This window comes from Rhizophagus irregularis, chromosome 3 (assembly GCF_026210795.1).
Source record: "Rhizophagus irregularis chromosome 3, complete sequence".
NCBI classification, from domain to species: Eukaryota; Fungi; Glomeromycota; class Glomeromycetes; order Glomerales; family Glomeraceae; genus Rhizophagus; species Rhizophagus irregularis.
In genome coordinates, this window is record NC_089431.1 from 4,261,069 (window position 1) to 4,273,575 (window position 12,507).

Sequence of the window (12,507 nt, forward strand, 5' to 3'; positions counted from 1 at the left end):
TCATTTGACTTTTTCTAAGTTAATAGATCGACTTCTTAAACTCCTTAAAGACATTGCAGAATTAATCATGGCACTTAAAGGTCTACTCTTATAAATGGCACCAGGATTATTTTTTTGAACAGGTCCAATATCTGATGATTCTATAATTTTAGTTGGACTATTGAGACCTTCTTTCCGATACATTTCACAAATTCTACTATATATATCATCAGCTGTTGGTCTTTTATCCGGATTAGAATCCCAACATTCTATCATTAATTCAGTAAATCCTTCGGGTGCATATGTGACAATTGGTGGTCGTAAACCATCAATTATATCAATAATTAGATATGTATCATGATTTCGATCCCAAAAAGGTCTTCTACCTGTCATAAACTCCCACATAATCATTCCAAAACTATATATATCTGAAGCTTTAGTATATTTTTGTCCTTGAAAAATCTCTGGTGCCATATAAGGAATAATACCATAATTCTCATTATTATCTGTAGATTCAGTTGCTGATTTACTTATTCCCAAATCGCCTATATGTGGATAAATAGGGTTTTCAAAAAAAATATTTCCACTATGCAAATCTCTGTGAATAATATCTAAATTGTGAATATTAATAAGTCCATTTGCGATATTTTTTAAATTGATCAGCTTACTAGCCCAATTAATGTTATAAAAATTATTACTTATATAACGTATTAAATCACCTTTACTATAATATGGCATAATAATCATAAAATCTTGTGTAATTAAGTCTTGAGTAATACCAAAATAATTACTAATATAATTATTTTTGGTCAGATAATGAGATACCTTTTCGCTGTTAAGTCTCCATTTTGTATAATAATTATAAAATATCTTAAGCTAGGACAAAAAAGGCTATGTTATTAATTATCTAGTACGATTTATTGAATCATATTATTTTATGTTACCTCATTTAGCTCCTTAGACGTGATGTTTTTAGAATTATTTAGTTTTTTGAGAACAACTGTAAAACTAAGATTACTAATAGTGTTTTTCCGATAAAAGCCAATTAATCCATCAATCCAAGTTGCTTTATAAATCTTGCTAAATCCTCCCTCAGCAATGAATTCTATATCTTTGAATTCATCATAGGGAACAAATTTCAGTTTTCCTTCTTTTTTGACAAGATTAATTTGTGTATATCTGATGAAATCATCAACAATTTTGTTTCCACTTGGTTTAAATGTTATTTTCATATTGTAGCAAATGCGACAAATCTGGTGACTTTCATCTAAAGGTCTCCTTCTTTTATTACATTCATTACATTTTTCATATATCTTTCTTTTAACTTTTGGTTTAAGAATAGTCTCAGTCTGCTGACTTAGATATGTGTCATTTGAAATTAAAAAGTCAATTTTATATTTATAATTTGTTAATTGGTTCATAATTGTTTAATATCTATTAATTTATTTGTTTATTTTTTTGAATATACTGTATTAAAACTTATGAGAACCGGCTCCTATATATATATACTTTTTTGTAATAAAAATAGGTTATTTATTAAACAATGAATTCTTTACAAAACTAAAAAAATTCTATGTATAATTCCCGATAGAAGTTTCTAATGTTTGAAACAAAATGGATCCTACATTGTTAAAAAAATTGATTTTTTTAATGCTTAATATGACTAAAATTAATTTCTATAAGGCATTTCGATTTTTATTCGTACCCTATAAAAACGAAATGTGTTGAATTTGTTTTATATTTGTGCTCATGTGTAATAAATATCTAAAAAAGCACCATTTTATCCCGATTTATGTCTTATTATAAAAAAACAAAAATTAAATAAAATGGTGCTTTTTTAGACATTTATTACACATGAGCACGAGTTTAAAATAAATTTAACACATTTTGTTTTTATAGGGTACGTTCCATTGCAGAATTCTTAGAACTATCACAACGTGATTTGCATTGTGCAACGCAAAGTTTCACAAATCTACACAATATTAACATATCAAAAAATGAAAAATTGAGCAATAAAATATTAATACTAAGCAAATTCTTCCATAAAATACTTAATCTAAAGGATCTTTAGGGGTCGAATAATTTAAAATTTAGTTAAATAAATAGGAATGTTTATATTTGAGAAAATTTTTATTAAGGACCATATGATTAATGATTTTCAAATTTAAAAATTTTGTGATTTTTTAACCTAGTGATATTTTTGAAATTTGAAAAGGATAAATTGATAAATAATTAAAAATTTTATTACATCCAATTTAGCCTTTTCTTTTAATCAAAAAGGAATTGTAGATGTAATATCTAATGAATAACTAGTAATGTTTTAATCGTCAATTACACTTTACGCCTGAAGATTTTTTTTTTAAAAAAAAAATTAAACGTATTTTATACATGAAATAAAATAAAGATACATTAAAATTCTAAATATATTTAAAATTCTTTTTTATAACATAAAAATTTTATAATATTTTAGTTGGAGAATTATTCTTATAAATTAATTGCATCAAGTCCTTAATTATTTCTTTTAATTTAATCGATAAAATTTAAGTAGGAATGATAATGCAATTTACTCTATCATCAAAATATTTAATTTCTATCATTTTTTCAAATTATAAAATTTTTTTTTTCGATTTATAAATTAATTGATTTATGTTCAGTTTATCAAAAATATTATACTGTGAAAAAAAAAATTCAAATTATTGTTAATATTTGAAAATACTGTAATATAACATAATATTGTTGTACATAAAGAGAGAAAATTGGATTTCTATTTACTAGCACTAATAATATCGATTTTACTTTTTTTAAATACTAACTTTATTCTAAGACAGTATTTTACTGGGATTTTCCCGTATGAATATCGAAAATTTTCAAAGATTTATAGAACAAATGTTACGCCAAAGGAATCGTTAATAGTAAATGGAATATGTTAATGTGGTATTGGAAATACCAATACGTTTTATCCAAAGCGAAGCGAAGGACTATATATGTTTATGAACGTTAATCACATATTTCACATATTGAATCACTTGGCGAAGTCCGTTTGTCCGCACGCGTCAGTCGCGTCACGTCACTGTAATTTGTGCTACATCGATAAACAAAAAAAAATATGAAAATAGATGTTATAATACAAAATTTTATCGCTCCGGACCCATAACGGTTTCCGTTTCCTAGTTTATTTAAATTCGTAGTAATATCAGAATCACTATAATGAAACGAAAAGGAACAAATGAAGAGAGATATTAAATTGATTATGTGATTCTGATGCAGACGGACCATTTTCTAAGTTCTATGAAAATTTTCAGTCATGTGAGTAGTATAAGACTAGTGTAAGCAAATCACATTGTAACTTAATCACGTGTAATAAATTAACCATTGCGCCCATCTTTACTATGCAAGTCGTTAGCTTCTTCACTGTAAAATAAATTAATGAATTGATTTATTAATATATATAAGGTACGGTTGTTATATTTAACCCACAATACTTTCCTATTTTTATTTTAAAAAAAATTTGGATGATTATAAATATTATGTTATTGCAATTAAAGTCAGTAATAATCCTTACACAAAAAATATTCAATTTTCATCAAAGCTTCTTCTTACATTACATTTATTACATTCTTTGCCATTTTTCTATTGAATTTTAAGTTTTTATTCCGCCGGTTCTTATAAAATATATCTCTCATTAAAATTCATTAAAATTTTTTTAAGAAATAAAATAATTCATTCGTTTGTAGTTTCAAGAAATTTTCTAGCATTCAGATATGTGCTGTATATATCAATGTATTTTTTATGGGAAATCTAGGTGCTACATTAGGAGCAAAATAGATTAAATGTAGAATTTGTTTGATAAATGTGAACTTGATCAGTACTTGATTTATATATAAAATGATTTATATGTATATAAATGGTTCCAATCCCATAAGTTATGTGCCATTCTACAATCTTACCGTGTGATTATCTGTTATATCTGAATGTCTTAATCATTTCAACAATAGACTTTGTGAAATAAATTAAATTATTGTTTCTATTATTATTGTTATTACACTATTTATCTCCTACTAGTAATCGAGATCTTTTTTGCTTGACGAAAAAAAATACTAGTATTGTCGAAATTTATAGTAATACAGAAAAATATCATTATGTAAATATAATTTAAATTTAATTACTTTGTAATATATTTTGAAAAAAAGAAAAAATTTCGTATGTAAATCGTCAAATATATGTACTATCTGGAATTTTTCACGTAATATTTAATCTTAAAATATTGAATTAACTGAATTTAACTCTTAGAAATAATCTTTATTGTTCTTATTTTAAAATGATATTAAAATGAATGAAAATTAAAATTTTGTTCTCTATTTGCTTAAGACTTAAGATTAACTTTTTTTAAATTTTCTTTTTATTATATATATAATGTATACTCTCCTAATTGCACGCTCATAAATTCAATAAATTCCAAGTTTGCAACGCCATGTTCTATATAGGAAGCATTCATCATTTAGATTTCTTAAGGAATAATTTACAATTTAATTTAGCGTCAAATGAATTGTTACTTTCCTTAACATCATTTATTAAATGACGATAAATATGTATATGTAAGAATAAAATAAGTTAATTTTGTTTTTCTAACAAAGCGGAACACTCGTTCCAATTAAAGGTTGGAACCGGGATTACAATCCCAGGGTGCGAGTAGTAGAGCGGAAGCTACACTAAACATAAGAGATAAGAATATTACGAAAACAAAGTATTTATTCGACTTCATCATCTTTATGTTATTATTGGGTTTATTAGGTTATAAAAATTTAGGCTTAGTCCGAAAAGTCTTAATCGGTTAACAACCGGTAACCAACCCTTTAACCGATTAATTAACCGGTTAAAACTCAATCCTAGTCAGCATTCAGGATTAGCATCAAATATATTTTTAATCCCGGACAAAATTAGGCCAGAACCAAAACTCTAACTAATCATATCAGTTCGAAACGAAACTCTGGAAATTCAGGCCGAAATTATCTGGCCAGCACTATGAATTTCGGCCCGCATTATGAATTTTATAACACAAAAAATTCCACGTGTGGCTTTCTTACCTTTATCCGCCGAAATCCCGTGATTTATAATTCTGGCCGGCACTGTAAATTTGGCCAGAAGTACAAAATGTTTTCATTTTAACCGCCGCCGGCGGTTACAAATGTCTTAACCGGTTAACCGTTTTAACAATGTAAATCATTTTTCATATAAAAAAAAACTAGACTTTGATAAAAAAAAATTAATTTATTGATAATATAATATATTTCCATTATTGATGATAAATAAAATACACTTTCTATAAACGTTTTAAAATTAGATATCAAAATTATATTCATTGGTAATATATTCTGTAAACATGAATTAAGAAAATTAGGTTAGAATTTAATATTAAAAAATTATTATAGTATATAATTATTTACCATTATTATTTAAAGGTTTTATATCAATATCTAATTCGATTTCGTTTGTAAAATAATCTAAAGAAAAAATATACGTAAATTTTTAATAAATCAAGTTATGAAATTGGTATATTATCACAAAAAAAAAAAAAATTATTACCATTATTTTCATTTTCAAATAATTTTTTTCTTTTAATACTTTGACCTAAATAAATTTTAGTTAAATAAATATTGACATCCTAAAATCTTTAGTATTATAAATTACATTGATATCATACCTTCATCATTATTATCTTCAAAATTTCTTTTGACTTTTTCTAAGTTAACAGATTGACTTCTTAAACTTCTTAAAGACATTGCAGAATTAATCATGCCACTTAAAGGCCTACTCTTATAAATAGCACCTAAGTGATTAGTTGTTACAGGTCCAATATCTGATGATTCTATAATTTCAGTTGGATTATTATATTCATAGAAACTTTTCCGTTCATTTTCATACATTTCACCAATTCTAATATATATATCATCGGCTGTTGGTCTTTTATCCGGATTAGAATCCCAACATTCTTTCATTAATTCAATAAATCCTTCGGGTGCATTTGTGACAATTGGTGGTCGTAAACCATCACTTATTTCAATAATTAGATATATATCATGATTTCGATCCCAAAAAGGTCTTCTACCTGTCATAAACTCCCACATAATCATTCCAAAACTATATATATCTGAATCTTTAATATATTTTTTTCCTTGAAAAATCTCTGGTGCCATATAAGGAATAATACCATAATTCTCATTGTTATCTGTCGATTCAGTTGCAGATTTACTTATTCCTAGATCACCTATATATGCACAAGAATCAAAAAAAATATTTCCACTATGCAAATCTCTGTGAATAATATCTAATCTGTGTATATTAACAAGTCCAATTGCGATTGTTACTAAATTACTCAGCTTATCAAACCATTTAATGTTATAAAAATTATTACTTATATAACGTATTAAATCACCTTTACTATAATATGGCATAATAATCATAAAATCTTGTGTCTTTAAGTCTTGAGTAATACCAAAATATTCACTAATATAATTATGCCGAGTTTTATAAGTGTCTTGAGATATCTTATCTCTTTTATACTTAACCCGATATTTTTCAAACTGTGTTTTCCATTTTGTATAATAATTATAAAAAATCTTAAGCTAGAACAAAAAAGGTTATGTTATTAATTATCTACAATTTATTAAACCAAATTATTTTAAAATATTGTACTATTTTACCTCATTTAGCTCCTTAGACGTGATATTTTTAGAATTATTTAGTTTTTTGAGAACAACTGTACGATTAAACCAAGTTGCTTTATATATTTTGCTAAATCCTCCCTCAGCAATAAATTCTATATTTTTGAATTGATTATAGGGAACAAACTTCAATTTTCCTTCACTTCTGGCAAGATTAACTTGTGTATATCTAATGAAATCATCAATAATTTTGTTTCCACTCGGTATAAATCTTTTCTTCATTTTGTAACAAACGTGACAAATCTGGTGACTTTTGTCTAAAGGTTTCCTTCTTTTATTGCATTCATTGCATTCAATTTTTACGCACTTTGATTTGACTATGGTTTGCGTTGATTGAAATGAAGATGTGTCATTTGATATCAAAAAATCAATTTTATATTTATAATTTGTTAATTGGTTCATAATTATTTATCTATAATGTGTTTGTTTACTTTTGAATATATTAAAAGAAGCGGCTTCTATATATATACATTTTTGTAGTAAAAATGGTTTATTATTGAATAATGAATTCTTTACAAAATTAAAAAAATTCTATGTATAATTCCCGAATAGTAGAAGATTCTAATGTTTGAAACAAAATGGATCCTACATTGTTTAATTAATTGATTTTTTTAATGCTTAATATGACTAAATCGATTTTATTTGTAATACATATCTGAAATTTCAATGACCGATGCTATTTTATAATTCTGGCCAAATTTTTAGTGCCGGCCAGAATCATATTTCACGTGACATCGGACAAAAGTTTAGCCACTCGATTTGATGAAATTTTGTTTACATTAATGTTATACAAATTTATAATGGCGACTTTCAAGTTTCAACTAGAGTTTCATTTTGGAATAATCCGAAATTGCCGAGTTTTGGAAACATGTATAATTTGTACTGTACGTTCCATCGCAGAATTCTTAGAATTTTCACAATATGACTTACATTGTGCAACTCACAATATTAACGATCTTTACGAGAAAAATATAATTAAGCAATAAAATATTGATACTTAGCAAATTCTTTCATAAAGTAAGAAAACACTTAATCAAAGGTTCTTTGGAGGTCGAATAATTTAGAATTTAGTAAATAAACAGAGATATTTAATAGAGATTTTTATTAAAATATTTTAAAAGACCATATCAATTAATTTCAAAATTTGAAAATTTTTATTAAAGTCTAGAAAAAGAAAATTTAGTGATTTAATCTAGTAATATTTTTTGAAATTTAAAAAAGGAATAATTTTTTCAAAACTAATTGATAAATTGATAAAATGATTAAAAATTTTGTTACATCAAATGTAGCTTTGTCTTTTAATCAAAAAGGAATTGTAGATGAGTAATATCTAATGAACAACTAGTAATTTTTTAATCGTCAATTACTTTTTTTTAAAAAAATAAAACGTACAGTATTTTATACATGAAATAAAATAAAGATATATTAAAATTCTAAATATATTTAAAATTCTCTTTTATAACATAATATTTCAGGTAAAAAATTATTCTTATAAATTAATGCGTCAAGTTTCATTATTTTTCTTTTTTATTTAATCGATAAAATTCAAGGAGTAATGATAATATAAATTATTTTATCAAAATTACTTAATTTCTAATATTTTTTAAAATTAAAAAAAAAAAATTATTTTGGTTTATAAATTAATTGGTTTATGCCGTGCAAAAAAAACCAAAAAAAAAAAATTAAAATTGTTGTCATTATACATTTATACTTTGTGTACATAACACTTCGGTAAACAAATATATTTTCGACGTTCCCGTATGAATGTAGAAAATTTTCAAAATTTTAAAGAGTAAATTGTACAGTATGTTATTGCGATCACCGAACGCTCTTATAGTTTGAGTAAAATAGTAGTTATCAAATATTAGCCGATTTACAAGATGATTTACCCAAATTGACATGATGCGCTGTCTTTATATAAATTTCAATAACGGACTATATAAAACGTTGTCTAAATGATTAGTTTAGTCGTTGCGTAAAAATTTTATAAAATAAATAATCTATATTCAATTATTGATTGATAAATTCCGGAAAAATTCGGCGGAAATCACATTAAATCATTAAATCATTTAAAAAAGTTTAATACTATATCTGGTAATATCTATTGTATTGTTTATTTGATCAAATGACCCCATTTTAAGTTATTCCGTAGGAATTTTTAAAAAAGCATGTGCAAGCATGCGTTTTTTATGATCTGTATCACATAAATATTTAAGATGATTACTAATAACTAACTTTTACAGGCATATGTTAAATGTTAAACAAACATCCAACCTAAATATAAAGAAAATATTCCTTTTTTGTTAAAATTAACTCACAATTTCCGCCCTTTTACTAATTTAACCGGTAATATACCGTACAACGCGCTTATTTTCGTTCGGCGAGATAACCACGTGATAAAACCACCATCAAGACTCGACTATGAAACGTAATGTTTGTCGCTTTGCAGTTATTCGTGTATTTTATTTTTTATTATACAAAACTTAGGAAATATTTAATTTTGACTTGGTTATTTTATTAACATTTTTTTATAATTTTTAATTTTTATAATTTTTTATAATTTTTCTTTTTCTATTTTTTTTTTAAAAAAAAAGGTATACGAAAATAAATATATTGAAAATAAAAATAGATTTAAAAAATATTTAAACTTTTTCTTTTATAGTAACTTATTTTCTTTTATAATTTGAAATACTTCATATTCTTCTATGGAAAATCTATCCCCTGATTCTCTTATTGGAACTTCATAAGAAGATTTTTTACAATAATTATCATCATAATAATTTAAACCTGATAATGTAAGATCACCATCACCAAATGAAGGACCATGAATAAACCAATTATTTATAGCTTGCTTTTCATTTTTTACTCGACTTAAAATATGATTATCAATATTATCTTTATCCTTAAAAGAAAATATGAAATTATCTTTAGCGATATCTAACATTGAATCAGAATCCCAAGTAATTTGATTATACCCTCCAAGAATTTCATTATGATATTTCACTTTAATAATTGATACTGTATGAGGTAAACAATCACAAATCTCATGAAATTTTTTAGGTGAAAATCCATCACGAGATCCACGTATTAATAATTTAAAATCGTAAGTATTATTTGTTATTAACTTATCCGTAATATCATATCTATCTATCCAACTTGATATTAATTCTGCATGTTGTGATGTGATTATTTTTGAATCAATACTTTTAATATTCTTTGAATTGATTTCTTTTGGTATATAAGATTTTGTTCCTTCACTTTTATTATTATTATTATTACTATTATTGGGATCTAAATAATATTTAATTAAATTTTTATGTAATTCTTTTGGTAAAACTTTCTTATAAGGTAATACTTTAACCAAGAATTCTTTAGAACTTAAATTATAGAATTTAATGAAAGGAATGAATTTCTCCAAGGTATCTCTTAAAATGTTAAAATCTTCTTTTGAAAACTTTGTAGGATCTGAAGGAAGTTCGGGATTTTGTGCAAGTCCCCATTTAAGAACATGATCCCAAACTTCAATTTCGTTCATTGTAAGATTATCATTTTGAATTAAATTGATTAATAATTTTTCAGGAATTGAAAAGAAATTTGGTGTATGAAATATCTTATCTGGATCTTTAGATATTGAATCTGTACAATATCTTTGTAATTCCAAGAAAGTTTCGTTCTTAAAACTTGTTTGATATACGAGATTAAAATTTTTTTCAACCCATGTTGATTTTTTTTTAATTAAATAAGATTGTATATAAGTGATTAATTCTCTAAGACTAAGTTCACCGGCAGCGACCAAGATTCTAACGACATCTGTAGTATCAAATTTTTCCAAAGATATTTTTCCACCATAAATATACCTAAAATAAAATAATTTAACGGTTAAAAATTTTTAATTAAATTAATTTTTAAAATTTCTTTATTTTTTTTTTTATTTACCCCAAAATTATTTCAAAAATATTAGGTGAAATATTCGGTAATTTAATATGTACTAAACTTTCATCATTCTCCTTTTTATTGGTTGACAAGATTCTTCGGAGATAAGGGGATCGATAACTTAATATGACCATATGAGCACGAAAGATTTTTATATAGGGGTCATTTCCAACTTCGATAATAATATCGTTATATTGATCATCATCTAAAATTTCAAGTAAATTTTGTGATAATTTTAATAAAAATTTATTTTCTACCATTATTGTAATCAAAACAAGTTTTATCGTTGTTATTATTTATTTATTTATTTATTTTTTAAAAAAAAAGAAAAGAAAAATTAAAAAATAAAATTTCCGAAAAAAAAAAATTTTTAAATGTTTCGACTTTATATAAATAAACAGGTAAATGGGAAATCAGCTGAACAAGTTTATGTATTACAAATTTTTTTTTTTTGAACCAATGTAATTTGTTTGTACATCTTTTAAACAAACACCGGTTTTTCGGAAGATTAACGAAAATTTTTGCGCAGCATAAAATTTTTTGATAACCTAATTATGGTAATGAAATAATGAATTTTAATTTATTCAAAAAGAGTAACTTTCGAAAGTAATAAATGATAGTGACACAAATATTAACGCATTCTTTACTCCGGAATAAAATTTTCATTTGTTTCAAGTATTTATGACGTTACTTTACTTATTTATTTGTTTGTCGTACAACATAATTATTCTTTCTCTCCCCCTATTAATTATATTTGTTCACGGAGTCCTATATTAGGAGAGAAAATAGATTAAATGCAGAATTTGTTTGATAAATGTGAACTTGATTTATGTATAAAAAAGGTTCCAGACCCATAATTTATGCGCTATGATCCTATAACGTAAATAAAAGTTTTAACTTAATGAATAATTTTAATCATTTTAAGTAAATTATTATCTGAATGTCTTAATCATTTTGACTCATGATAATAAATCATTATAATACTATTAATTATTATTTTTATTTTCATTACATTGTTTAATCTTCTAATTGAGCATTATCTTTTTTTGCTCGACGAAAATAATAAATATATAACGTTATTATTTAGTATTGCCGAAATTTATGGTAATTCAGAAAAAATAAATTATGTAATTGTAATTTAATTACTTACGTTACGTTTTAAAAAAAGAAAAAAATTTCGTATGTAAATCATCAAATATATGATGTACAGTATCTGGAATTTATGATTCTTCGGGATGAATTTAATCTTAAAAAATCGAATTAGCCAAATTTAACCTTAGAAATAATCATATTAAAATGAATGAAATTTAAAACTTCGTCTCGACTTATTTTAATTCTTTATAAATTTCCTTTTATATAACATATCAGATATGTTGTAGGTGGAAACGGAATTCCGAATCCACATATGTGGATACGGGATGTTGGCCAGAATTAAAGCATAGTGCCGGACTAGGATTTCGTAATGCTGGCCAAGATCCGATTTCCACCGATATTCAGAAACCACATACAACATATATCTATATACTATCTGATTGCACGCTCAGGTCAATAAGTTTCAAGTTTGTAGCATCCCTAAATGTAGGAAGTATTCAAAAGATAATTTAGATTCGTAAGGAATAATAATTTACAATTTAATAATTTTAATTTAGCGTCAAATGAATCTTTACTTTCCAAAACAACATTTATTAAATGACGATAATAAATTTATATATAAATATGAAATACTTTTTTATTTTGTTTTCCCGTCAAGGCGAATACTTGGATGAGTAACTTCCAATGCAAATCGTTTTTCATATAAAAAAAAAATTTGATTATATATATTACCATTATTGATGATAAATAATATACACTTTCCATAAACTTTTTGATAATT

General features: G+C 24.6%; 3 protein-coding genes across 3 annotated transcripts; all 3 read right to left on the reverse strand.

The window, feature by feature from the left end:
* OCT59_021050 (uncharacterized protein) lies at positions 1 to 255 on the reverse strand (the record flags this gene model as incomplete). The annotated part of the gene is made up of 1 exon (XM_025320787.2): positions 1 to 255. The coding sequence occupies one exon, from the start codon at positions 253 to 255 to the stop codon at positions 1 to 3; it is 255 nt and encodes an 84-aa protein (XP_025170539.2).
* A 5,061-nt stretch (positions 256 to 5,316) lies between these two features.
* Positions 5,317 to 6,923, reverse strand: OCT59_021051 (uncharacterized protein; the record flags this gene model as incomplete). The annotated part of the gene is made up of 6 exons (XM_025311549.2): positions 5,317 to 5,351; positions 5,424 to 5,480; positions 5,563 to 5,607; positions 5,681 to 6,030; positions 6,367 to 6,602; positions 6,681 to 6,923. 6 exons carry the CDS (start codon positions 6,921 to 6,923, stop codon positions 5,317 to 5,319), a joined length of 966 nt encoding a protein of 321 aa, XP_025170540.2.
* Positions 6,924 to 9,130: 2,207 nt separating this feature from the next.
* OCT59_021052 (uncharacterized protein) lies at positions 9,131 to 10,989 on the reverse strand. Its single transcript, XM_066149592.1, has 2 exons — positions 10,638 to 10,989; positions 9,131 to 10,558 (listed from the first exon to the last, which is right to left on the reverse strand). The coding sequence occupies exons 1-2, from the start codon at positions 10,892 to 10,894 to the stop codon at positions 9,358 to 9,360; spliced, it is 1,458 nt and encodes a 485-aa protein (XP_065990482.1). The 5' UTR covers positions 10,895 to 10,989; the 3' UTR covers positions 9,131 to 9,357.
* Positions 10,990 to 12,507: the final 1,518 nt, after the last annotated feature.